This window comes from Sylvia atricapilla, chromosome 18 (genome assembly GCF_009819655.1).
Source record: "Sylvia atricapilla isolate bSylAtr1 chromosome 18, bSylAtr1.pri, whole genome shotgun sequence".
Lineage (NCBI taxonomy): Eukaryota > Metazoa > Chordata > Aves > Passeriformes > Sylviidae > Sylvia > Sylvia atricapilla.
This window is the reverse complement of record NC_089157.1, coordinates 5,062,271-5,090,000: the sequence shown is the minus strand read 5'-3', so window position 1 is coordinate 5,090,000 and position 27,730 is coordinate 5,062,271. Positions and strand designations below refer to the sequence as shown.

The 27,730-nt window shown below is 41.0% G+C and overlaps 1 protein-coding gene across 1 annotated transcript; it reads right to left on the bottom strand.

Annotated features, from left to right (window-relative positions):
• Window positions 1-634: 634 nt before the first annotated feature.
• GLP2R (glucagon like peptide 2 receptor) lies at window positions 635-27,358 on the bottom strand (the record flags this gene model as incomplete). The annotated part of the gene is made up of 14 exons (XM_066331827.1): window positions 635-958; window positions 2,316-2,357; window positions 6,224-6,362; window positions 7,015-7,103; window positions 7,541-7,610; window positions 8,752-8,812; window positions 10,032-10,191; window positions 10,692-10,848; window positions 11,450-11,556; window positions 13,623-13,744; window positions 15,435-15,539; window positions 17,671-17,779; window positions 24,485-24,554; window positions 27,174-27,358. Coding segments are annotated over 14 exons (1,734 nt in total), but the record flags the coding sequence as incomplete, so codon positions are not given.
• Window positions 27,359-27,730: the final 372 nt, after the last annotated feature.

Here is a 27,730-nt window from a genome sequence, read left to right as displayed (position 1 = left end):
AAAAAAAAAGATAACAAAAATTGTATCAGAACATTTTATTTGGGCACATTCCATGGAAGTATTTTAGGTTTTCATCTCGTAATGACATTTCCAGCACTAACCTTTAAGTGAAGATGCTCAAAAATGCAAACAAAAGCTTTGTTCTTCCCAGGTTTGTTTCTCGGGTTATATATGGACATATGTTTGGTCTGTTTGTTGTAAAATTGGGGTAGTTTTCTTGAGGTGGGGTATGATTTCAGTCTGTGAAGAAAGGAGTCTTCCACACACACCTCTCTATTTGTGAACCGCTCCTATGTAAAAGAAAAACTGAGAACTTCTGATGACATGACTCAAAGCCAGTGGCACATGGATGAAGCTGACAAAACGTGTCTCCAGAGCCTACTCATTTCCAGAGTTCATCCTGCTTCCTCGTGCACCTCACAAAAGCAAAAATGCTCCATCCAGAAGACCTCTTCTACCCCACCACATGGGTTAGCAACATCCAGATCAAGAACGTTTTTCCAAGAAAACTGGAGCACCAGGGCTATCGACTGCCCAGTCCTCGCACTGCACGTCCCCGAGCTTTGAGCAGCCTGGAGCTGAGAGACCTGTCCCAAAGCTGCCTGCTGCTGGCAGGTGCTGCCCCGTGGGGGACAGCTGCCTAAATTTCACTTTCCTCAAAGACCTCCTCGGTGGTCTCTCCGGTGGTGACCTCTCCCTCGCTGCTGTCGGACATGCTCATCTGTGGGGGTCCTGCCTGCTCCTCTGTCCTCTGCCTGCCCAGCACCTGCTGCAGCTGCATCTCCCAGGGTCTGCTCACCTCCAGGCACAAGCGGTGCTTGCTGCTGAGGTGATGCTTCTTCCTCTTCTGCGAACATTTCCTGAGGTATTTGATGTTTTCCCCAAGAAAACAGAGTTTGCAGCCAAAGGGATCTGCCAGCAGGAAGCGGGACCACTGCTTCTGCAGCTCGGCTTTCACCTGAGGGGAGGAGGAAAGAGTCACTGGAAATGATGCCTTAAGTTTCAGCTTTCATGTATTCCAGGTTCTGTGCTGCCCAGGGGTGCAGCTCTGAGCTCACAGTCAGTGTCACTCAGCTCTGCACACAGCAGGGACACAAAACAAATCCTTCTCCTGCTGCACACCAAGGACAACTTCCAGCCCAAAAGCACAAACAAGGGTGGGCTGAAGGGAGGAACGAGAAGGATGGGGCCTCACAGCCTGTAGCTGGAATTGGACAATTAAACCCCAACATGCAAATGGACCAAAACTTATAAAAATGTAAGACTTTGTGACCTGTTGTCCATTTTGTGACCATTTTGGGTCCACCTTGGGTGTAGCCCTGCTCAGGCTCTTGTCCTGCCCAAGGTGTGTCCTTAAAGGCCTTTCAATAAATATCTACTTTATTCTCTATCTCTGTCCAGTCTCTGTTCCAGCTCAGCCTTCCCAAGGCATCAGTAATGGCAGGTGACCACCCTGCAGTTCAGTGACACAAAAACTTGTTGTAAAATGAGAGGAAGTGCCATGAGCTTCCTGCCCCTTTGGGGTTCACCTTGCACCTGCTGCTTGTAGGGTAGGAACAGCTTTGTTTGCTGAACCAATCTGAAGAGTCCAACCTCTTCACCCCGACTTAGGGACAATTTTTCTTCTGCAAATCTGAGGTTTGTGAGAGCTCAAGTCACTCCCCTGTTCACAGGCTGCTGCAGGAGGAGGAGGAGGAGGAAAGCCCAGGGGCTGTGGAAACCAGGAACACGCAGATTTACCCAAGTGTTGCACTGGTGTAGCTGGTTTGTTTTGTTGAAACATTTATCTGGCAGCCTGATGGCAATCCTCAGCACTGAGGGTCCACCTGCCTGCACCCCAGGAGCCAGCAGGGCAGAGCAGAGCAGGTTCCAGCCCTGTGTGCGGGAGCTGGGGCTTCCCCTGGCTCTAACAGCAGCACTTTGGCCTGAGAGTTCAGCTGGACCAGCTGAAGAAGAAGTTGGTGGTGGAAGAAGGTTTCTTCTGGTGGAAGAAAGCCAAAAGAGCAGCTTTCAACAGCTGATGAGAGCTGCTGGCAATTCTGTGCCCTTTGTGTCACACAAGCACTTTTCTAGTGCAGACAAGTGCCAGCTCTCCTGATGCTTTTGGATTTCAGCTTTAATATTTTTCTTATCTTTGTAATCCTGCAATTCTTCAGTGCATAACTCTAAACTGCAGTGCTAGCTACTGTCTTCACACCTTGGTGAAACAAAACAATTCCTCTCTAGGCCTGAAACTCAAGGACATCTGACTGTCTCAGGCAGATGAGAGATGTCACCAATGACCTGAAATCTCCTTTCCCAGCATTGTGTCTTACCTCTCCATTAGCAAAGCAATAGAGAACTGCTACCAAAAAACCCTGTAGGAGAAAGGGAGCGAGAGGAAAAAGTCAGTGTGCAGGAAATACCTGAAGCTGTAATTTAAAGGTGACATTAGTGTTAAAGCCATAAATATAAACAATGCTCCGTAAAGTTCATAAAGGAAACTAGTTGTCTGCATTTATTTATTAATGAAAGGACCCAGTCACTTGTTTTTGTGCAGTTCCTTGGCAAGTGCAGGGCACATTTTTGTGCACATGCTGAAGAACAGATTATGAAACCCAGTTTTATCTTCATTTTTCTACTACATCATGGGGTTTTTTTCCAAACTATTGCTGTCATACTGTGACTGCTGCTGTTCCAAATGTGGTAAAATGAAAAAAATGCAGCTTGGTTTCTCATGTTATCTATATGCTTGTTTGTGAATGATTCTACTGAGATCTCATTTGGATTCTTTTCACAAATTATTTCTACATTAAGTGACTTGTGTTAGTTCAAAGTTCAGCTATATTGAGTGTTATGGCCATTTGGAATTGCTGTTTTTCCTGTAGATTTAGATAAACACCTTAAAAAAAATCCTACAGAAACAACTTGTTTTAAACTAACTCCAAAATTATTATTTCCATTTGCCCCTCTCTGTCTGCGTTTGATCTCAGGCTAAAGCAGCTTACAGGCTGCATCTCAGCCCCACAGACATGCAGATTTATTCCCACTGCTTCGGGAAATGCCCTTTTTTGGTGTGTCTAAAGGCATCTGTGACACAAGTTCTGATTAAGAGAATAAATACTCTGAGTCCTAAGTCAATATTTATATCACAGCTACAAAGGTGCAATCCACTTGACAGCATTCAATGGTTCCCACACTCACGTTTTTCCAGAAATGTTTCTGCTTTGCTCAGAGAGAAGTTTAAATGAGAAATTCTCACACACAGAAGCTTCAACGTTTTTCATTATACCTAAAATGACCCAATAGTGTTCTGAGCCTGCTGTTAATTTTCTAGCAGTCCTGAATTTAGAGTCATTAATTCCTGAAGCATATGTGCAGTTTATCTGCCACACCAGTGGGAATGGGGGCAGGAGAAACAGCAAACAGAATTCCTTTCTCCATGTATTTTATTTCTCTCATTTTTCATGCTTCACCTGGGTTATGGTAGGAAGATATAGTTAATTAGAGTTAATAATAGGTGATATTAAGTACAAATTGTAACTTAATATTTACATCACATAAATATATAATGTAGCCTCATCTAATATCAGAAAGATTTAAACATATTAAAATATATTATATTAAATACAAATTTACTAGCTTTACAAACAACTTTTTATGCATATCTTCTGCTCCTGGAGTCAGCTCTCTTTTTTTTTTGGGGGGGGGTAGAAAGTTCATGACTCTGATGGGTGATTTGGGACTGGTTTTTGTGGGTATGAATTCTAAATTTGGCCTCACAGAGACCACAGGCAGAAACAGGATTCGAATTACACCCGTGAGCCTGCTAAGCCTGGTGACAGCCACTGTGGGAAAGGCAGAGACTCCCCAGACCAGGAACTGCCCCAGTGAACCTCCCTGGGCTGATTTCAGTTTGTAAACGCCTCTGGGAATCTCGTTTGCTGCAGTGACAAGCAGGGTAAAATCACATCAGAAGGTGGAAGGCTTCTCTGATTATTTATATTTGATGCTCACTTTATATCCTGGTTTCTTCAACGCTGGCTCGTTTTCTTCCCAGTAAAGTGATTTTCACACTTAAAAACCTTTCCAGTGTGCTGTGACTTCACAAACACACGTTTTCAGAATTATCCCAGTGTGAGTGGAAACGGAGAATCAGAAATTCAGAAGGAATGTTCATTAGCAGAAACACCAATAGGAAAGGACAGATGCACAGGTAATCCTCACAGCTGTTCTTCAGTTCTAATGACAATTCCAATGTAATAAATTACTCATCAAATAACTGGGTTTTCTCCACCAGAAACCTGTGGTTTTAGCCTGAGGGTAACAATTTCCATGCACAATTTCCATGTCAAGATGTTTAGATTGTTCCATTTCCTAAAGCAAAGCAGCATCATACCTACAACAGAACTCCTATTTAGAATTTAATTTCGTGCTCCTTGAAAATGTTTGAGTTAAACCTTCAGCTGAGATCCCAGGGATAATTGTTTTTCTTTAACAAAACAGTTTAACTGCCTTTTAAAACTACTGAGGAGATTTACAGACTAAACAAATGTAATTGTGTACAGTTTATGTGCTTTTTGGCTAATCCCTTCATAAATAATGCTGCAGCTAAAAAAGGGAATCTGCAATAAACATTGGCTAAGATCTCTGGGTATTTTTTAATGGAGCTTTGCTTCTAAATCATGACATGCTGCCAAGCACATGCATGTTTCTCTAAAAGGAATGAAGTTTGTGTTCTTTAGCAAGGATGAGTAAGCTGGTTTATATATCAGATTTCTTTGTAGAAGCCAGTAAATAAAATCTTCACTTTAAATGATTCTGCACTTTTAAAATAACATCTAGGCACTGCAGCCTCTCCAAGTAAGGATATGTCTAACCAAGGAACTTATATTCCAGCATTAGGGTCCCTTCCAACCCAAATAATTCTGTGATTTTGTGAACACCATGTCAGCAGGCTCCTTGGGCTTGTGGCTCTCCAGGAATTCTCTGCTGTCACTCAGGACATTTTTCCCCTCAAGCTGCGGTGGAAATTTTCAAGTATAGCCTCACTAACAGTGTCAAAACACTGATGTGTGCATGCACCAGAGCACAGGCACATATATGCAAAGGTTAAAACCCAGGATGATCATAAACTGTGGGCACAGTGCAGCAATGCTCAGATGGCTTCATGCCGCGGGCTGCAGGGGAGGGCAGCAGTGTCAGAGCAGTGAATTACTGAAGAGCAGCCACTTGGAGCCAGAGAAATTACCCTAAAAAATGGGTTTTGCTGAAAATGAAGATCTGGAAATCGCTGTCAAGGCAGGAAGATGTGGGTGAAGGACAACTTTGCTGAGCAGGTTCATCAGCACAATCACAAAAATCCATGACTGAGCAGGGCTGCAGGACCCGAGACAGAGCAGTGCTTTGTGCCAGAGGGCAGTTCTCTGGCTTGGCACACTGGAGAGCAAACACACACAGGGAAGCACAGCCTGTGCCTGTGCATGAGTGGCCATCTGAGAACCACCTCTGAGCCCCGGGGACAGCTCACTCTGGAATCTGGACTGCTCAGAACTGGCTGTTTTATTGGAGTGTGGCTCCTTCACTTGCTGATGAGATCTGAGGGCAGAGTTGGCACAGTCACACTCCCTTCCCCACCTCAGGCTTTTGCCTACTCACACCAGAATAAGGCAGGGGGACTGAAGAGGGGCCAAATATCTGAAGATCTGTCAAACACCCCTGATTCTATGGGTCAGAAACTTCTTTTCCACCTGCAGATGCTGCTCCATTTTTCTGTTCCATGTGAGGGCTCTGACAAATTTTCTCCTGAAACTAACTAAAAATTGATGAGAGTACACCTAGGAGCCCACAGTGTCATTCTGTAGATAAGGTGAACAAAACATCCTTTAGGAAATGGAGCCCAAACCTTGGATGAGGCAGACATCCTCATGGTTGTGATTTTGGCTGGGAGTGATTTAAATGGACCATTTTAATCCTGTTCTCAGGGCTCTGGGGTGAACTGCTACCTGTTACCAGGGGACACCGTTTTTTACCTGAAAATGTCAGACTCCTTTTATTGGTGTTTGGGACTACCATATTTGAGTATGCAGCTTGTGAGTGCTTTATCTTGTTACTGCAACAGCACATTTAGAGACATTGTAGGTTGGGATATAATATTAAATCAGAATTCACTAGAACTGTACTGAGCAGCAAATGCACAAGGATCTATGAACCCTAAAAACAATACTTGCAAAACAGCACTTACATGAAATGAGCTCATAGTTAGCTGAATGAAAAGTCTTATATGTCTTGAAAGTCCTTCCACCTGTTCATCAGTGATGAAGGTAAATACAAATTCGTGGATCCCCAACAATGGAATCAGTACAAGTGTAGATCTTGCCAATCTTAAAAAGAAAATGTTTGATTATTGTATTTTTTAAATGTCCTTGGTGCCAAAAATCAGAAACAAAGAAAAAATAAAAAATTCAGAAACAAAGAAATAATTCCAAAAATACACCCTCAATATTCTGACTTTGGAATGGAAGTAGCAGTTTTAAGAATAATGTATGAATAAATCTGAGGAAATTCTAGTTAAAAGACATGTGTAAATGAAATGTTTTCCATGGCACATCCTGGCCAGAATAAAGTAATCCCTGACTCTCCATCAGCCTACAAACATAGTGCTAGATAGTTTTTCTTTTTCTTCCCGAATTTCAGTGACAAAAGGAAAAAAGAGGCCACAGGTGTGAGAGGAGTTCCCTGAGAGCAGAGATCTCACTGCACTGAAAAGCCTTTGTAAAAATGCCCCCAAAACTCAGCACGCAGGTACCTGTCTTTGCTTCTCAGATTGGGAAATGTCTGTGGAGCCTGTTTTCCTATTCTGAAGATCTCTTCTGAATATTCTGAATATTCTATTCAGAATATATCTATCTTCCATATTCTGAATATCTGTCCCACCTCGTGGCAGTGGGTACACCTTTAGGGGAAAGTGACAAGTTTTGGACGTGACAAAATTTTTAGAAAGAGGCCAGGACTTTTGTGTCATTTGTTCCATACCTGTATTTGTAGTCATGGAAGGTCATTTGCTGAGCTTTTAGCTTGGAAATCAGCATTCTGAGAATTTTTAAGAAGATGCCAAAGTTAACCTCGAAAGGAAAATACATATGGTTTACTTAACAGCAAATGTTGTGGCACTAAGCAGTTAACTACTAAATAAATGTATAATTGATATTAAACTCTTGCAAAACCTGCCAGCAAATAACTGGAATGCAGCTGGGATGAGATTGGAATACAAGTAGGTTATTGTCACATACTAATCATGCAAAGTTGAGTAACTTAGCATTGCCTTATTCAGCCTGACATATAATTTTATACATGACCTTCCAGTACAAAATTACATTTCAATTTTTTAATACAGAATTCTGCTTCCTCATTTTTTGGGCAAAACTTTACTTTATGTCTCGCTTGATATTTTTGTGGCAGGAAAGTGCATCTTATTTGTCCCAAAATTCTGAAGGACAAAAATGGCACTAATTACAAAGACCAAGGAGGAGAAAACCAATACAGGTTATAGAACTCTTACTGCAATGGAAAACAACATTGGTCCTCGGATGATCCACCAGATCCCCATGTGTTCATTTGTTCCCCAGCACCTGGAGAATAATTTAAAGTGTAATTATTTTCATAGGAAAAAAAAAAAAAAAAAAAGGTTGTAATGCTCAGATAATTTGTATTTGTATTCCAAAAGGAACTTGGTGAAGTTCAACTTTTTTAAGTGGCCCCCAAAAGAAATGGAATAAAACTAGGAACAGTTTCACCAACAGCTCTGAAGATCTTACACATGAATGTTGATGGAGGTTTCCCCAGGCCATAAACTTCAGAACTACCTGGCCAACTCAGTCTTTGAATCCACAAAACATGACACCAAACCCTCATCGTGGAATTAATCCTACTTAAATTATCTCTCTGAAACTGGAGACTGGAAATGAGTAAACTGGGAATTGTGACCATGCTTCTTGATCTGCTAAAAAACATGCATTCTGTTTCCTTGGAGCTGTCTCTTTTTCTCTTGCTTTAACCTTCTGATTTGTCCTATTTCTTTTTGCTAATTACCCTGAGGTTCTGTAGGATTTTGTCTTGCTTGTCATTTACAATTTATATGATATCTGACTCTGTAAATCCATAATTATGGTTTGGATGTTGCTTATTATCCATGTTGGCATTGCAAATAAAATTCTCTAGAAACCACAAGAAATAAGAGGAGAACAAAAAATTCCATACATAAACCACAAAGTTTGTGTGAGGTCGCTAAAAACTGGAGACCAGAAACTGGTGCCTGTGACTGTCACTGATGCCCCCACGAAATATCAGCTAATAGGTTTTGTCACGAGCTTCCATTACAATTTACTTTTTTTTTTTTCTTTGAAAAGTGGCAGTAAATAAGAATTAAACTCAAAGTGTCTCCAAGGAAATCTTCTAACTGACATGAGGCTCTCCATGAAGATATTAGTGCACACAATTTGCTTCGTGTAAATGGATGAACATTTCAGGAACAGTGGAACTTCATTCTGCTCCTTGCTAAATACATAAGTAAATCCTAAAAATAAAAATTCCTAGAAGTTTTTTTTTCAATTCAAAAGTACTAAAGGGAACCTTGAAAATGTAACAAGTATCAATAGGTGCTGTATAATCTGATAATTTGCTGCTCAGATCATTTGTCAAGTACTGCCAAGGGCTTTCGGCCGAGCAAACAGAAAGTCAGGATTCCAAAGAACATTTTATTTAATAACCTACCCAGTGTTCTCCAGTTTGGATCTGCTTATTCCCCAAGGGCCCACAAACAGGATTGGAACAACTGAAAAGAAAAGAAGAGTCAATTCCAGCCAAGCTTGTAGAAGTGTGTGGTGCAGAGATTTGTGCTTTTCAGTTTTCTGCAAAAAGAGAGTCTGCTGGAGCAATTTGGGCATGGAGCAGTTGGGAATAGAACTGGAGATCCCAGATTCTGGTGTATGAGGTGGTCTCATGAAGAAAAGTGGCACCCAGGATGACGAGGTGATGTTATCAAAGGCAGCTCCTGAGCAGCAGCTGAGGAAGTGGCACTGTGAGCCCTGGGTCAGCCCTGCTGCCTCAGCAGTGGGACCACAAATGTCTGTAGGACATGTCCCATCTTAGCAGTGGTTGTACTAAATGTATATTAAAAAAACATAAAGCTGATTTGTGGGGAAAGCCTTTAGAAAATTGGTGAATATGATGCGACCGATGGTCAAGGACCAACAGGCAAATAATCATTATTTTTTTATTACTACTATTATTATTATTAATAATAATACTCTTCTGGTAGGGAGGAAATTTCCAAACAGACTTAATCATTGCAGTTTGAACAAGGAACAAAATGACGGATTTAGAGATTTAGAAACAGATTTAGAGATGATGAAAGAATGAAACAACACTGAAAAACCATGAAAGACAGAAGTCTTGGTGCATCAGCAACCTGTGTGCTCATACAGCCAGGGAGCCTTTAAAGAGGAACGTGAGAGGGAACAGAGAAATCCAGGCATGGATGGTGAGAAGGGCACCTCCAAATTAATTACGTTTAAATTGTCTTTATTTCATGGATAATGGCTGAAATGCAAGACCTGACTCATGCAGTGTTTCAGATTGCCTCCTAACTTAAAGCACACCTTAGAACTTTCAGGTGAGCTGGGAAGGGGAGCATTTAAATGAACATTGCTAATGATTTGGCATTTTTGCTATAGAGGTCCTCTATTACAAAGGGAGGAAATGAAGTTGTTGGTAGTACCATCAAATCAGTAATGACAATATGCAGCTAAATATAAAGAATTTCTTCTTGTTCTTCCCACCAGGCATCTGTTTTCTTATGAAACAATTCCCTGATTTCCTCAAGCTGAGCTGCAGCCAATGTACCACTGCTTATATGTTTCCATTTAAAATTGCTGGCTTCAAAACTAACGAATGAAACAGAATTCAGATTTTTTTTCCTCTTTTACAAAATGTCCTCCACTGACTCAGGAAAGCACCACACAATCAGTGCTGGGAAACAGCTCTGGACTTACCCCATCCTATCACAATGTATGTCTGTAGGAGTCTTCTTTCAGAGAGTACCACAGTGATCAATAATGTATGCAGATAAATTCCTTCCACTAACAGCCAGAAGTAATTTGCCCCAACAAAGTAATGCATGAAAAACTGGGCAGTCCTGCAAATGATCACAATCTGTAGGAGTGAGAGACCAGGAGTCATTATAAATATAGATGTCATGATCTGCATGTGAGAGTTTTTACTGGTGAGCTGTTAAAATAATAGTCCTCATTAACACCTTGCAGATAATTTTTCTTGATGACGTGGGCAAGCTCCATTCCTACTACCACATACAAGAAAAATTTATCCACAGTGGTCACAAATGAGATGTGGTAAATGAGTGCCAAATAAACGCAGAGATTTCTTTCTAAAGGCTACAAGGTGTGAATGGTTTTGCTCAAGGGCTGTTTCTAAATATTACAAACAATCAATATGTTCTTTCTATTAATTTAAAATAAATCTCTTACAGTCAGGATTTCATCTTGATTGCCCCAGCTTTTCTCAACAAAACTGCAGCATCCAAAGCTCAACTTACAAACACCTCAACACTTGATGCTGTAGGGCAAACTTCCAAAACTGTAACTGTTATGACCACCAGAATTACATTTACTATTAACTGTGAGCTAACACGTTACCTCTGGACTGAGGTATAATATCCATCCAGTTTCATCATTTGGTCTTTTTGAGTAAATATTGTAGTACACAGAGTCTTTTATAAGAACTGCTGCGGCACGCAAGATAAAGGATGCAAATAAATTCATATGGATGTAGTTTCTTGTGCAGTGAAGTTTTCTGTGGGAGAAAAAAATAATATATGAAATCCTCTAGAATAGATCTAATTCGCAGAAATGAAGTTTTTAAAACCCAACAAAGGCCCAGCAAAACAACTGCTGTGTTCATATTGTCGCCATCAATGGATTCTGCTTGGAAATTGCATTTGTATTGCTCCTTAGAAAAATTCAAGTTATTTACATGGAATCAACAGAATGGTTAAGGTTGGAAAGGATCTGAAGGCTCATCTCATTCTATCCCCCCTGCCATGGGCAAGGACATATTCCACTTAGATCAGATTGCTCCAAGGCCCATCCAACTCGGCCTTAAGATCTTCCAGGAATAGCACAGTTTCTCTGCATGACCAGTGCCTCACAGTAAAGAATTTCTGCCTAATATCTAATGTAAATCTACCATCTTCAGCTTAAAGGCATTCTCTCTTGTCCTACCATTCCATGCTCTTGTCCAAAGCTCATCCCCAGCTTTTTTGCAGCCCCTTCAGGAACTGGAAGGCTGGAAGGTACTGGAACACTGGAAACTAAAGAATAACTTCAATTTCATAAGAACAAGAGTAAGAGTGCAGAGTTCTGGACGTTTAAAATGCATCTAAATTTATACTAACCTGAGGAAAGAAAGTATAAGCAGAGCTAATACCAGTGAGATGAGAGAAAAGTAATATCCTACGGTGTATAGCAGCTGTAACGTGGTGAGTAGTTTATGCTCTTCTTCCTGGGAACAAAGAAGAGAAATAGGTTATGTGGGCAGGGGGACAGGGCAGAAACACAGCTCAGAAACTTTGGGGATCACCTCCTTTGAGTTTCCAGGAGCCAGGGCAGGATTCTGATCCCATCTCTCTGTGCTGCCTTTTGAAATCCGTGTGTGACAAAGACGCTTGCACCCAGAGTTTCTTTTTAAACACAAAAAGAGCATTTAAACACTCCCAGACTATCCCCAGATTCCTCCTGCACAAACACCATTCGTAGTCCAAATGACAGCTGGTCCTTGCCATGATTCCATGCACCAAGTGCATCCTGGTGGGTTAACAGCTGCAGAGATAACTCACAGAACCTGCACACATCAGCGTGTGTGTGGCCTGCAGACACAGGCACTGACCAGCTGTGTCTGCACAGGCTGGAGATCCAGCCCTGTCCAGAGCTATTGAAACAGGCTGACTTGAGCTCAAAGAAAAAAAATATTGAATTAGAGCTGTCTTGAATGACATTGAAGGACAAATAAGACCTCAGAGGAGGAAGGGAACTACTCACACTTCCATAGATTATCACAGAGCATCCTGAGTTGAAAGGTAGCCACAAAGATTGTTCAAGTCTAGCTCCTGCCCCTGCACAGATTTCCTTTCAATTTGCCTAATTTGACATTCCTTTTTTTCTAAGGTTTTTCTATTTTACCTGCTTATATCTACCTCTCAACTATTGAAACTTCTAACCCAAGGAAAGCATCTCTGAAGAGGGAATAAGATCCACGAAATGTGGCTTTCATAATCTGTATTTGGCCTACAGAGCTTTTCTTGGAACCTGTGTCTTTCCCTTAGTGAGTTTGATGTTTTTCTTGTTCTGCTGCTCAGCACCAGGGACTTTAGCACTGTCTTCCTGCCAGCAGTTTTCTCTAATAATTTCATGCTAGTGAGCCATGCCTCTCTTGAAGAGGATGAAAGTGCCCAGGGAAAGCAGTGTGGGTGCAGGAGATTCCCAGCTGTTAGTCACTCTGCTCCATGGAAACATTCCAGCAGCTAAAAACCTTGTAAAAATCTCAAGTTATCATCTAGGCTATTTGGATTTTGCAACACCAAAACACATGAAACCAAGCTGATTCCTCTGATGTGTGGAGATAGTGGCTCTGGGTTATTTCCAGTATCTAGGGGGGGCTCAGTTAAATAAAACAAATGGGTACAAGTCCACATTTAGTGTTGGCAGAAAATCTGGCTAAAGCTTTCAAAGAAATTGTCTGCTATCACACAAGATGAAATAACATGTCTTGCAGAACCAAATATGCTATCCAGAATGGTCAACAAACCTTGGAAAACACTCAGAACTTAGGAATATTTATGACATTTTCATAAATAAACTGAAAGCTTGGAAATTCTTCTACCTTCTATATAAAGAACTTAGTAAAAACGTAGTAATACACAAAGATACTAAACTAAAACTGTTTCATAACTAATCAGTAAAGCAGTGTTACTTGATAAAGTAAGAAACAGCACTCAGTCAGAATTAAAAAGTAAAAAGTAGTGGTAATAGTGCTTACCTAAGAGACCTAATTCTGACATCTGCTAAGCTGAACTCCATGGCAAAAGAAGTTTGGCTGACAAAGTCCAGCCCCTGCCCTGATGTAATATGAGAAATACAGGAAGGGTGGCATTAGATTAGGGTGAATCCTCCAGTCTCTGACCAGCTAACTTTGAAATAACCAACTAACAGCTCATTAAATTCTGAAAGGCTCAGAAAGGAAGTTGTCTGACTTTGACAGACTGATCTGATTTGGGGAGATGCTGGGATGCTTACTTGCTTGACATGTTGCAGTGGTTTTCTGCTTTATCAGGAGAAAATCAGCATGTGAATACTGGACTCTGAACAGAAAACTTGTGGCACCTAAAACAGGAATCTCCTTCTTTAAGATTTTCTCTTCTGCTTCTTAGAAATAAAATAACAGCTTTCCATCTGGTAATTTAAATGAAATCTGAATATCCTTTGCAGGTATTAAATGGAAATGTTTTGTCAGTTACTCAAGAAAGGATTAAGAAGATTAAAGTTTTCAACCGTAATATAAAACATACTTACATTTTTTTGGAAATGATTTTTCTCAGAACATTCTGAACTATCTCGCCAAATGTCTGTGGAATTTTCCTTTGTTTGCCAAATCCCTTCATCCAAGCAGACTCTGTATACATGTCCTACACTTCCTGAAAGTAAACAGAGTTTTAGTTTGAAAGGTCAAAATAGAGATTTCATTTTTCATACACGTTTGAAGGATTTCTGCCTTACACCTCCACAACAGACTCTGCGCTACCCATACTCAAAAAAATAGAATAAAATCCACTTTTCTTTTGTCTTTGCCAATATATTTTCATATATTTACATAGGACAAAGTAGGAATGTAATCCAGCAGAATTAAATTCGCAGAATATACCTGTTTTTACAAGAAAACTCACACAGTACATCCAAAAGGGAAGCCTACATCTCATTTCATTCATTTTTCCTCATTAGGCTTGTGAATGAGCAATTCATTGACCAGAATGTGCAGTCAGAACTGCACAAGGATTTGATTAGGGAATGATTTTTCTCTGTAACACCTGATGTGTCAGGCTGGTGTTTCATTCCTGTGCTCTGGGGCCCCTGCAGCAGGTGGGGTGAACTGATGAAGTTCTCTTGGCCTTCACTGCATTGTCCCAGTTTATACTAATGAGGAATTAGCCCATAGCATCCGAGGAATGGTGTGAGAACCCTGGTTGACATTTGATGTTGTCCTTAACAGCTGCCATCCATTTATTTCTAATCAGACCTGAGCTTTTTCAATAATTTTTGAGTTGGAAGTGTTTAAGGGTGGTAGCAACAATCAGAATATTTTGGTTTAGCTCAGCTCAGAGCTGAGAGAATTGCTTTGGGAGCACAGTTTGTTGTGATGGAGCAGAAGCTCTGTATGAATACTAGACACTGGAAAAAACCTTAAACCATGAAATGTGATCAGAAATCGTCCTTTTGTAGAAATTCAGACAAAACAAAAGTCTCATACCATGGAGGCAAAATGCTTTTGTTTATTATGAAGAGCTGGGTTTGTTCTAAATGGTTGGGAGATTAGGTAGAAACCTGGCGTCTTACTGCTTATTAGCATAAAAGAGGATAAATTATATTAAAGAACAAACCATGTGTGGTTTGGGCTGGAGGAAGCTGGGATAAGAAGCTGGTAGCAGTCTCCCATAAATTAAAGGACTCTGGCAGACCTGGTCCCATCAAGTGGAATTAGAAAAGTAGCTCAGAAAGGCTGCTTAGCAGGATTCAGAATTGCTGCTTAGCAGGATTCAGAATTGCTGCTCTGTGCTCATTGCAGTGCCCTTCCATTCCTTTACGGGAATCTTGTTTGGTCTTCAATGCTTTTGCTCCTGAAGGTGTTTTTCCTGCCCCCTTCCTGAGAGCTGCATTCCCTGCAGGAAAAGCTGCTTGGAAGGCTGCTTTGTTCACACACTGCTGGCTGGTGGTGGGCTGAACCCCACTGGAGGACTGACTGCTGGGAATGCCACTGAGCTTGGCTTTTCCAGTTTTCTGGAGTTGTGTCTGGGATCAGTGGGGACCCCAGAAGCTGATGCTCAGGAGCTGAACCCTGAATCTCTAACTACAAATAAAGTCCTAAAGGCAGTGTGGTTACGTGACCTTGCAAATGTTGCTTTACAGCAGACAATACAGAGCTGTGGCAAGCACAGATGGAGAAAAAGAGAGATTAAACATTGAAAATATTTTTGTGCCTCAGTTCAGAAGTGGTAGAAAGAGGTGAGACTCTTTCTGCCTCATCCACTTCAGAGGACACTGGGGCACCACCTGTTCTTCAGCTGAATTCCTGGGCACAAACCCCAAGACAAGATCCCACTTTCACATTACCATTTTCCAGCCATGGCAAGTACGAAGGACAAGGAACAGAGACATTTCCTGGGCGTGAGTAAGGCCAGCAAACAAACTGATCAAATGTCCCATTGCAATGTACTCCTGGGGAGAGAAGCAAATAAAAGTTTTACATAAAGTTGTCCAGACAACAGACAATCATGGAAACCATTTTGTACTGTTCCAGGTAACCTGCAAGCTACTGCAGAGCAACAAGATATTGCAGAAAAGTGAGTTTATATCTCTGGTAATCTCTCAAAGTAACTCAGTTTTAATCTTCACAGTGATCACGTCACTCACAGGACTGAAGGTTAAGATAAAACATTTGATAATGCAGAATTAAAATGGTGCAGGCAGGCGACAGCAACATAAAATAAAAGGTATGAATGGCTGCCCTAATGTCTTGGTTAGTTTCTCTCTTTCTTTTAGGATAACACCAAAGTTCTTCTCTCTTAGCTTCAATACTTTTGCTCATCTTAAGCCAGAAGAGAATATCTCACTTTATTTTCCATAGTGCTTAGTAATGCTTTGAGAAACTTCTGTGGGAAAAAGAGCACAAGGAGCAAGAAAAATAGCTCTGAGCTATCTCACCAGCAGCTTTTTGGGGTGCTTCTACTAAAATACAGTGCACAGGATGTGCATTCTTACTTATTCGGTTGTACCTTTGAGGCTAAGCATCTCTGTAATGATCTGTGTAGCTGTTAACATTTACAGCTGCATTTTTATTGTTCTTTCCCTCAATTTCTGTTTGCTCAAGTGTGGACTGGGGAGGCTGCCAGGAGGAAATTTTTTTTTTCCATTTGATGAAAGCTGAAGTTCTGAGTCCCTATATTTCTCTCTTGCTCACCCACTACAAACTACTGCCCTTTAATATCTTGCTGGGTCACCTGGCTCAGTTCTAACTGCCACCAAAGCCATGATTCTCTGCTTTCCAGGCAAAATGCAATCTTCTTTTGCATCATGCTGATGTTTTCTGCACACCAGGTGTTCACCACAGGCTATTGACTTCCAGCTGCTCTCCACTGTTCCTTTCTTTCCTGTCAGCATTGGTTGTAAGCCATCCTGCAGGTGCACTGGCTGAGCTGATGGATGCTTTGCTTTCTCTGCATTCCAGGAAATGTTTTCTCCCCTCTGCAGTCCTCATCACTGTCTTCTTGCCTCCTTGACTGCAGTCACACAGTCAGTAACTTGTGGAAGCTTCTTTTCTCAGGCTTTCTGTGTTTTCCCCTTCCCTATTTTCCACGAATGGCTCTGACTCTTGACCCCTCCCAGTCTGGAGTCACCAACAAATTTGGTGCTCTCAACACCTGCCTAGAGCCAGTGAGTCCAAAACAGGGAGCCAGATGTTGGAAAAATCCTTTTTCTGACCCAGAGATAGGGCCTCTGAGAGGCATTTTAAAGACTTTTATTCCATTTTCAGTCTCATGAGAAGGGTGAGATGGTGCAGATGTTACAATTCACACCATCACAATCAGAAGCCAAACTATTTCCTAATTACAATCCATTATAAGTATTTTTTGGCCTATCAGATTTTGCCACACAATGCTGTTAATGCCTCTGAGCCAATCATCTATCATTTTACCCAACATGGGTCTTGCTACAATACATCTTTCATAATTCTATTTCTCCAAAGTATCCAGACTATTTGCAAAGTCATCATTTGAAACTTGTTTCCAGTTCCATTTCTCTCTCAACAATGCCTGTCCTATCCCATGGCCTTTCTAAGTCAGCATATTTTATCTCAGAGTTTGCACAGAGATGGACAAGACTGTGTGAGCTTTCAGTCAGGCTTTGGGAATTCTCTACAAACCCATTTCCCACACACAGATCCACTTTTCATCTTTCCTTGGTGAACAGCAGCCATCTCTCTCCTAGACACACCTTGGACTCCTCCAACTCCTCAAACCAAAACCATGCCCCCCTTTCCAGGAGACAGACACCTAGCTGAGTAAGAGTTTATACATTTAGGAGTGAAAAAATGACAGATTGTGAAGTCCCTTTTGGCAAACCCAATTGAAGGAGGGAGGCATAAATTCAGGAGGGGACACTGTAGGTGTGCTGCTCTTCATCTAAGCATCCAAAAGCCACAGAGAGAGGAGACTAAACAAAGGAATTCAGACTAAGATTTGTGTCAGGAGAATTGCTCTACGTTTAGAACTTAGGAACAGACACACAGCAAGACAATATTTGCATATTCCTGTCACTCAATGCATTTCTTCATTGCTTAATTCCTTACCACTGTCCACAGATGATTCCTCCAGCATTTTCAAGCATTCCTGTTTATATTTGTTCCATCCAGTAGTGGTTTTTTCCAGCAGAGAACCTTTGGCCTGGGAGTGAAAATACTGTACACGAGAAAAATCAGTTAGAACCTTTTTTTCCTCAATGAGAAGCTTCTTTCCATTATGAGAAATTCTGCTCTGAGCACAGAAATGGAGAGGAGAGGAGAGGAGAGGAGAGGAGAGGAGAGGAGAGGAGAGGAGAGGAGAGGAGAGGAGAGGAGAGGAGAGGAGAGGACAGGACAGGACAGGACAGGACAGGACAGGACAGGACAGGACAGGACAGGACAGGACAGGAGAGGACAGGAGAGGACAGGAGAGGACAGGAGAGGACAGGAGAGGACAGGAGAGGACAGGAGAGGAGAATGGAGGAATGGTAGGTAAAAAAGGTCTAAAGGGGTTTTTTTGGGTTTAGATTATTTTTAAAGGTAACCAAGCACATCTGGTTGAGTAGTACAGCAAAAAAAAAAAAAAAAAAAAAAAAAAAAAAAAAAAAAAAAAAAATTGAATAATTGAATAACAGTAATGCAATAAGCAATGCTATTTAGCTACTAACCTCTTTCCTCTAGTGCATTCTGTACTCCTGCCCAGCATTTCACAGACCACTTCTTTTACCAGCAGCTGCAATGTGCCATAGACATCTTTCTATTCCTTTTTCCTTTTTTTTAATAAACACCTTAGCAAATTTTAGTTTTCCTTGCCCACTTACACCATGTTTCCCTTTTTGCCTCAAAAGGGCACCATTTGGCTTTCTTCTTGTGCCCATTTGTGACAAGAGTCTTCGCCCTTGAGATTTCCCACATAATAAAGTGACAGACACATCTTTATCACACAACACTCTGACTGCGAGGTCTTTAGGAGGGCCACAGCTGATAATTGCTGTTTAGGAAAAGAAAAATGGCTAAAACCAGAAGAATTAAATGCAAATACACCTGAAGATTTGGGTGAAGAAATGCCTTATTAGGAGCAGAGCAGTTCAGAAAGGACAGTGGGAGATGCTGCTTACAGCTCAGTGTTAGCATGATGGCTTGATCATTATTTATCCATAGAAAAGGACACCATCCTAGTCATTGTCAGTGCAATAAAACCTCCTGGTCTCCTGAAACCAGGGCTTTGATAAGCCAGAGAAGTCACAGATTCCTGTTACAGCCACCAAAAATGGAAAATTCATTACTGGTTGAAAATTATCGATACTAAGGAGCAAATTTTGAAGACCAAATAAAATATAAGTTTTCTAAATAATCTTTTTTCTAAAAGATGCTCTTCTGTTCTCCAGGAAAAGTCGATTTCTTTTTTGTCTGGACCGCTCATTTTCTTTGAAACTGCCTTTAACACATGTGATTGTCCTGATGTTGTCTGAACATGGTGATGTGCCAAGAGCTGAGATATATAACCAGAACAGTATATGGCTGTGAACTTCCCCTTTGTTCCTTTAAACCTATGGTTTGATTTTATTTTAATGAGAAAATCGCATTTATTTCCTTTCAAAACAGGAACAGCGTTCTGGTGAGGTAGTTCTTATGCAGGATCACTACTTCATGCACGTTTTTACTGTGTAAAATATTGCCTGCTCAATACTCTGCTTTTTGTCTCCCAGCTAAATATCCACTTTAAGCTTGAGGGAGTAGAAAGACTGTAATCATTCTCCCGTGGATGGACTCGCGAGATAAGGGGAGAATATTTACAGCAGCCATGAGAAAGGAATGCATGTTTCCAAATTAAAAAAAAAAAAAAACAGGCATCTTGACTTTTCCCTGATGCAGGCCTCAAGGAGCTGGGAGCCAGGGGAGATTCTTCAGGCACTCGGGGGTCAGTGAACCTCCTTTGAAGAGGCAGAGACATGGAGATGACGCATTTGCAGACAGGACTGCTTGGTGGAGGGAAGGACACTCCACTTTCTGATAAACAAATCAGCGTTAAATGGCTGAGGAAATGGAAAGGAAACCTTGCAGTGGGTACCTGGCAGCTCCTTTGGTGCCGTTCCTGGGGTTGGGGTTGATGCACAGCCATGGAGAAGTTCACTCAACAAGAGTGAGGAGCAGGCCAGACCTAAAGGACAGCTCCACATCTCTTCCTGGAGGAATTGTCCATTTCCTCAGATCTGCAGGCACAGTCACTGCTGGAAAAGCCCAGCTCTACAGATATGGGGCAACTGAAAGGCATTTTTAAAGATTTTATTCCCTTATCAATCTCGTAGAAGGGTGAGACACAACAGATGTAAAACTCAACACCATTCTATCAGAAGCCAAACTATTTCTTGTCTACAATACCTTAAAATGCTTTTCAGCCTATCAGCTTTTGGCACACAATGCTGCTAACACTTCTAACACCAATCACCCATTATTTTACCCCATGTGGCATTGCTCCAATGCATCTTTCACAGTTCTAATTCTCAAAAATATCTGCTCTGTTTGCAAGGCCATTGTTGGAAACTTGTTTCCAGTTCCATTTCCCTCTCAACACTGTCTTCTCTTTCCCATGGCCTTTCTCAGCCAGCACACCTTATCCCAGAGTTTGCACACAGATGGACAAGACTCTGTGAGCTTTCAGTCAGGCTTTGGGAACCCTCCACAAACCCATTTCTCACAGATAACAGCCAATACCTGGTCACTATTGATGTAAATACTTGTGAGATATTTTTTTCTACTATAAAACTTTCTGGTGAAAAAAAAGTCAAGCTTACACAGAATCAGAGGCACAGCTGACCAAAAAAAAAAAAAAAAAAAAAAATTAAGAGCTGTCAGCTGACCCAAAAAATTAATTTTAAATATCATTAGAAGGACATATTTTAAAATTTAAATTGCTAATCAAAATGAAACATTTCACAGAGTAGCTGTGGCTTCTCCAAGTCTCCTTAATGGTTGATCTAAAAGACTAAGAAATCCCCTCAGGTTTATGTTTTCAAAGAAATAATAAACAGATATTCCACAGGAATATGACTCCTGCAGCATTTTCAAGTATTCCTGTTTATATTTGTTCCATCCAGTAGATGGGTTGATCTAAAAGACTAATAAATTACCTGAGGTTTATGTTTTCAAAGAAATAATAAACTTCAAAAAAATTCAGAGAAATAACAAATAATATTCCACAGGAAACCATGATGACTTGAATGGCAGAAGCTTGTGAATTGATCATCAGATACACACAGAGGGACTACCAAGAAAAATAGGTTAAAAAAGCAATCTTATATTCATACGTGACTATTCAGTGTGCAGGGGTCTCCACCCTGGGGAAAGGACATAAATATAGGGACAGGCTGAAAAACACTGGCAGTGCCTGGGAATGAGGAAAATCAGCTTTTCTTCCCTTCTTGGTGTGAAAGGGTTTGATGCAGGTGCCCTGGGGAGAAGATTTCAGTCTTTTCTGCAGCAGGACATCCTGTTAAGGCTTTTCTGTATAAACTGCATTTTTAGAGAGTTATTTTACTGTCCTGTGAGAATCAGAGAACGTCCCAGGTTGGAACAGACACACAGGATCACCCAGCCCAACTCTTGGCCCTGCACAGACACCCCAACAATCCCACCCTGTCCCTGAGAGCTTTGTCCCAACACTCCTGGAGCTCTGGCAGCCCCAGGGCTGTGCCCATTCCCTGGGCAGCCTCTGATGCCTGAAGTTTTATCTTTCCTGTATTTCAGGTTCTGTGGTGCCCAGGGGTGCAGCTCTGAGCTCACAGTCAGTGTCACTCAGCTCTGCCCAGAGCAGGGACACAAAACAAATCCTTTTCCTGCTGCACACCAAGGACAACTGGGACAAGTTTTCAGTCCCAAAAGCACAAACAAGGGTGGGCTGAAGGGAGGAACAAGAAGGATGGGACCTCATCACCTGAAGCTGGAATTGGACAATTAAACCCCAATATGCAAATGGACCAAAACTTATAAAAAATATAAGATCTCATGATGATTTGTCCATTTTGTGACCATTTTGGGTCCACCTTGGGTGTAGCCCTGGCCAGGCTCTTGTCCTGCCCAAGGTGTTTATTGAAGGCCTTTCAATAAATCTCTACTTTATTCTCCAGCTCTGTGCAGTCTCTGTTCCAGCTCAGCCTTCCCAAGGCATCACCTCAGTGCTCAAACACTCTCTGGTGTTTGATACCCAACCTAAACCTCCCCTGACTCAGGTCCATGCCATTCCCCTTGGGACCTGGGCTCCCAAGAGCCAAGAATGAGGATTTTTCATGGTACCTCTAAGCTGCCACAAGAAGGCAAACCAAGTAGGCTGGGGAGAAGGCACCAGCCCTTAGAGGGAAGAGGAAATGAAGGAAGGGAGACACTTTGAGCTTCTGCCTCTGTTTAAGTGAAAAGGAGCCAACAAAAATTCAGGGGCAGGCTTGCCTCTGTGTGCTGATATCCGTGTCCCCAAGGTTCCTCAGAGGAGGCCCAGGGTCCCTCAGGAAGAGGGGGGTCTCCAGCCTGGGTCAAGATGAGCAGGACAGAAATCACTGCTGCAGCCGCAGAGGCTTCTTCTGGTTTTGTCGTGTCGGAGGAGGCCGAGTCACAGAACAGAATTACACGATGGTTTGGGTTGGAAGGCAGCTCAAACACAAGGAAGGTCTTGTTCCAACGCCCTGCCACAGGCAGGGACACCTTCCCTTATTCCAGAGTGCTCCAAGCCCCATCCAACCTGGCCCTGGACACTTCCAGGGATGGGGTGTGGACCCCATGGCCCCACAAATCCCCCTCTGCAGCTGGAGCAGGTTGTAATTGCAAACCCCAGGAAAGCTCTATAATGGTCTCAGGTTTGGGTTAGACACGGTGCAAGTTCCGTGGCAGAAATACAAACTTTCAGGGAAATTTCCCGTGATCTCAGCCAGGGGAAACACTTTTTGATCTGTTTTGCAGTTTTTGATCTCCTGTGCGTTTCAGCTTTCAAACAGGGCTTCTGACTTGGCAAAATTAAACTCCAAGGGTCCAAGACTGAAGCCCAGAAAGTCCATGCTCTTTTACCCTAAAACATCATTTCAGGTTATCTGAAGTTTTTTTGGTAAAAAAAAGAACTGTCTCACCCAACAGCCTGGCCCCTGCTTGTGCTGAAGTTCACCCATGAGGAAATTTAATCAAAATTCCCTAGAAGTGTCTGGCCATTTATTTAGATTGCACCAAGAAGACACTTCATAAATTTGTTGGATGCAGAAGAAAATACTGTCTGAAGCTTTCATTTAGGAAATTGATTATATTTGGTGGTAGATAGGTTGAAATTTAAGTTTTTTGTAACTGACCACAGTACAGTCAGAATTTCACCCTTTTGATTTTTTATACTAAGTTAACAGTGAAATGAAATGTTGCTATTTATTCAAACTATGCTCTTATGGGCTGAAAAATGCCCTTTCAATTTAGGCATAAACTAAAAATAAATGCTCAAAAATATTTATTCATTCCTTCAGCCACGATCTGGGTTAAGTCTGATGGATATTTTTTCCTATTTATAAAATTTTTTGCTAGAAAATACAGATATAGTGATTTATGGCTGTTTTTCCTTTAACTGTTTCTTTCTTATGAAATAAAATATATAGAAATGCAGCACATATTTCTTTAAACAAGTTGCAAGAACCACTATGATTAATTAATTCACTGCAATAAGTTTAGCAAAGTTTGGATCTCACAGAAATATTTGGGAGATTTTCTGTTAGCACTGATGCTTTGGCCAAGGTGTCTCACAAATCTGAGAGTTGTTTCAGTTCTAGAAACAGAAGATCTAAGCAGAGAAGCTCTAGATTTGAATTTTACAAAAATATTAGGAATATTTCTTTTTTTTTAAACGAAAAAAGGTATTCATCTCCTGGTAATTTTTTCTTTATAAAAATGTTAGAAACACAGGTTTGGGCTTTACAGCACATACAGCTGCAAACCCACTTTCTTAGAAACCCAAGAAATTGGAGATTATTGGATCGAAATACCTTTTTCCTTTTAGTTTATTGACCCGATGCCCATATACTTCATGGAAATGGACCTTAAATATATGTGTGAATTTTATTCAGCTAAATTGAAATGCACCACATATCAGTAACTTTAAAAACTGTATTCAAATCAAGACTGCTATTAATAAATAAATAAGAATTATTAAAAACCTACATGAAAATTTCCTTAAAGTGAATTACACGGAGATATTTTCTCAGTAAATACCTAAACCCCTTCAAAATTATAAAGTAAGTAAGAAGCAAGCATTTAGAATTTTGTTAAGATTCAGGGAAAAAAAATTAAATAAAATGGTTTAGTGGATATCTACAGGAAATAAAGGCAGAAATCTCATACAGATTTATTTTCTTTCTGTATGAAGGTGAAGTGCAGAATGAAAGCAGCCAGATTTCACAAATTGGAGTTTCAATCCTCACAAGTCAGAGGCTAAAAAGTAGTGCCAGAAACAAATCAAAGCTGGGTTTAGAACAGAGGAAAAAACAGTAGAAAATAAATGTGATTAATAAGAGGACTTTTTTTCTGGTAAGAAAACTCAAAAACAAAAGTAATTCAATAGTGATCAATAGTGGTATATAAAGTGATTGTATATATTGGTCTAAATATAATTTATTCACTGTATGAATGAGGATTAATAGAATAAAACTGTTCTAAATGACCTAGTCAGAGAGAGTTCTAATATAAAACTCTACAGTTTTGCAGCCGTTATTTCTCATGGCTAATTAGTAATAAAAATCAATTATGTCAGAAGGATTTTTGGTACAAAGATGCTGTTTAATGCTAAAATTAAAATTAAAGTTAAAATGCTACATGTTAGAATTAACTTTTCTATTATCCATTATCAATTATTGAATTAGCTTACCTGTTTGACAAGAAACAATATCATGATAGAGCTGGCAGATGTTGGAGGTATCCTGGACCAGAGTCCCATGCTGGAATAAAGAGCAAAAGGTGTCACCATGCCCACTCGAATAAATTTGTCCCCAATATGCTGCTATTTCACTCTGTTGATCAATTATATATTAAAAAAAAAAGATATAGAATAGGAGTAAAAAAAGTCTTTTTTTATGAACGCCACTGTTCCATGAATCTTCTTTCCAAGTAAGTGAGGAAGTCTCCTGAAGTGTTTAGCTCTGCTAGACTCCAACTACGTTTTGATTTTTCTGATTAAAGGCAGAGAGAGCTTAGTCTAAACTTCACAGCAACTCTGCTTACTGTAGCTTGTCCATTAGCCAATAAGAAGTCAGAAAAGTCTTAAAACATTAAAGGGCTGATCCTGTTCCTTGAAGCTCCACAGGAATTTTGCCAGAGATTTTTCCAGAATGCAATCCAGCTCCACGAAAACACACATATATATATTTATACACACCTCATGAAATCAATAAACGACACCTCGGAACACAGAAAAGCTTTGTGTAGGAAACTTGCTGACTCAGTAGAAGTTTATGCTTTTTGATTCTGATTTCTGGTTTTATGCTTTTTGATCGTATTTTGTCAAACGTACACAGCCAGAGCAGGATCAGGGAGAATCTAAATGTGGAAAAAACAAAATTACGTTACCAGCAGTAAAGTTTTACTACAATTTTTGTGATGTTCAGTGTTTTCTTCAAAGCCTCAGTTGCCAGGTTGATGGTGGCTGCCTTGGTGTTACCTGCACATATTTGGTTTACACAGCCCTCAACTTCATTCCAGCAGAAATCACTGCATGTAACACTTTGCTTGAAGGAAGGGCCAGCAAATCGATTTGCTCCTCACTTATTTTCTTCCTTCTTTTTCCCAGTTTAGACAGAGCTAACCTATAAATACTCCTGCAATCCATTTCTCCTATGAAACACAGCATTCTCCCATGAAAAATTGGGTTGAAAGTTGTGGTACCAGCATTGCTGGGGCATGAGATGTCTCTGGGAAACATCTCAGACTGCAGCTGTCATTCAGAAGGCATCAATGGCTTCACAGGCCTCGAAATATATTTAATTACAGCCATATGCAGATTACTCACAGGGACAGAAACACAGATAAGTGTTTAATCCTTGGAAAGATTTCCCTCCCTTCCTCCCTCCTGCTCTCACACTTGCTCTCAGTCCCGTTCTCACAAGTGCTACACCCCTGTGAAAATGCAGTGAGACAAAGATGTAGGAAAAAAAAAAAAAAAACACCTCCTGTCTCGTGCTACATCTGGGTTTTGAGTTGTGAGATTTGCTCTGCCCTTGTAGACCAGACCTGCTTGGCTTGGCACTCTGTTGCTGACCAGCTCTGCAAGCTGAGCTCTTTATAACAACCCAAAGCACTTACACTGTTACCCTTGGCTTTTGTGCTGGGACTCATCTGCTTCTGCAGTCTGACATCTTTGGGTAGAGAGTTGTCTTGAAAATCCAAATTATTTTCATTAGAAGATACGTATGTGACTTCAGTGTCTGTTCTGGGGAGCCATTCTCCCTCGGGGCACATCTTTTTGACTTTGCATTTGTAAAATGAAGCAGTGAATTACTAACACCCCAGCTCCTTGTGGTTCTTTGCATAACTTACTTGCATCACCAAACAGTGAGAAAAAACCAATATATATAAATATATATAACGTGTCAAAGTGGGAAATGTTCCTAGGTGAAGAAAAAAGAAATGTTATTTCACAGAGTGAGAAGATGCACATATAAAATAGAGATAATTCAGCATTTTCTCTAATGTTTCACCTCACTTGGGCAAAACTTGTGTTATGTGTTCATGGAGGCAGACTGGGCAGTGCCCAGGAAACCATCAAGAGCAAATTCAGGTAATTTAAGACTTTCATTTGTCACTGGTGGAACTCTGAACGTAGGCAGTCACCTTTCCAGTGCTGCATGCTGTGAAATGCTGCAGCTGACCAACCAGTTTTTGCTCCTTATGAGTTTGGTTTTTTTATAATAAGAGTCACAACTGTATTTAATTTAAACTGTGTCCAGTGTTACAGGAGCATTTGGAACTGTGAGATTTTGTTTATTCCTTAGCTAAGAAATAGAGAGATTCCATCAGTCTGACTCCACCTCTGATCAAGGTAAAAAAGCAAGGGGTTTTTTTTGTATAAATAAAACTTCAGTGACTGCACCCTGGAGTACTCCAGCACTTCTGTGTTCTGTGTGTGATTCATGGGGCAGATTATCATTTATTGTCACACTTCCTCATATTTCTCTCACAATACATTGCTGCCAAGCAACACTGTCCTTTATTCTTAATCTCCTCTGCCACATGATTTCTGGTCATGCCCAGATCTCCTCTCTCTGTCTTAAAACTCCTAAGCTAGCACAATTTTCTGAGAGGGATGAAGAACGGGATGGTGAAAGCAGGCAGGTGTTCCACCAGGCAGACAGACCCGTAAATTTGCAAAAGGGAATTTCCAGAAGAATTATCTCTAGAATAATTGCTGGTGCAGTTCTGGAAGATGCCAGCCTCAATCCCAGAGGCAGACAGTCGGCACAGAGCCTCAGCAGCATTTTCCCTGAGTTTCCTCTCCTTAGTCTTCTCCATCACGGCGTTCAGCAGCAGCTACTGGTGTGAGGGCACCAGGAAAGTGGCCAAACCTTTCTGCAAAGGAGACACCAAAGGGGACCTCTGCATCCGCTTCAACAGCCCCGAGGGCAACAACAGCCAGGCTGTGCAGTACATCTGGGAGACAGGAGATGACAAGTTTGTGGAGAAAAAGTTCCACGCTGGCATCTGGTACTCCTGTGAGGAAATGATAAATGAAGACGGTGAGTAAACCCAAGGAAATTTACTGAATATAGTAATCACAGTTCCTCCTACTTATTTGCTGGTCTCTTTCCCCTCTGCTTCACTGTTATGGGGTGTGTGTCCTTGAAAAGTTGTTCTTCTCTGGCAAAGGGGACCTTGGAGGGTATTCCTAAAAAATTCCTAATAAATTCTGCAAATAACATTAGCGTGACAGGTTGTGGTTTTGATTCAGCTGGCAGGTTGTGGTACAGATGAAGATTACTTAGTTTTTTATTCCACTCACCATAACAGCAAGTTAAATGACTTTAACAGGAAAGCATTTATCATCTCTCCCATGTTTTTATTCCATTAGTCAAAAATGAACGTACTTGCTTCAAATGATTGCTTCTGATCCCCTATGGCAACA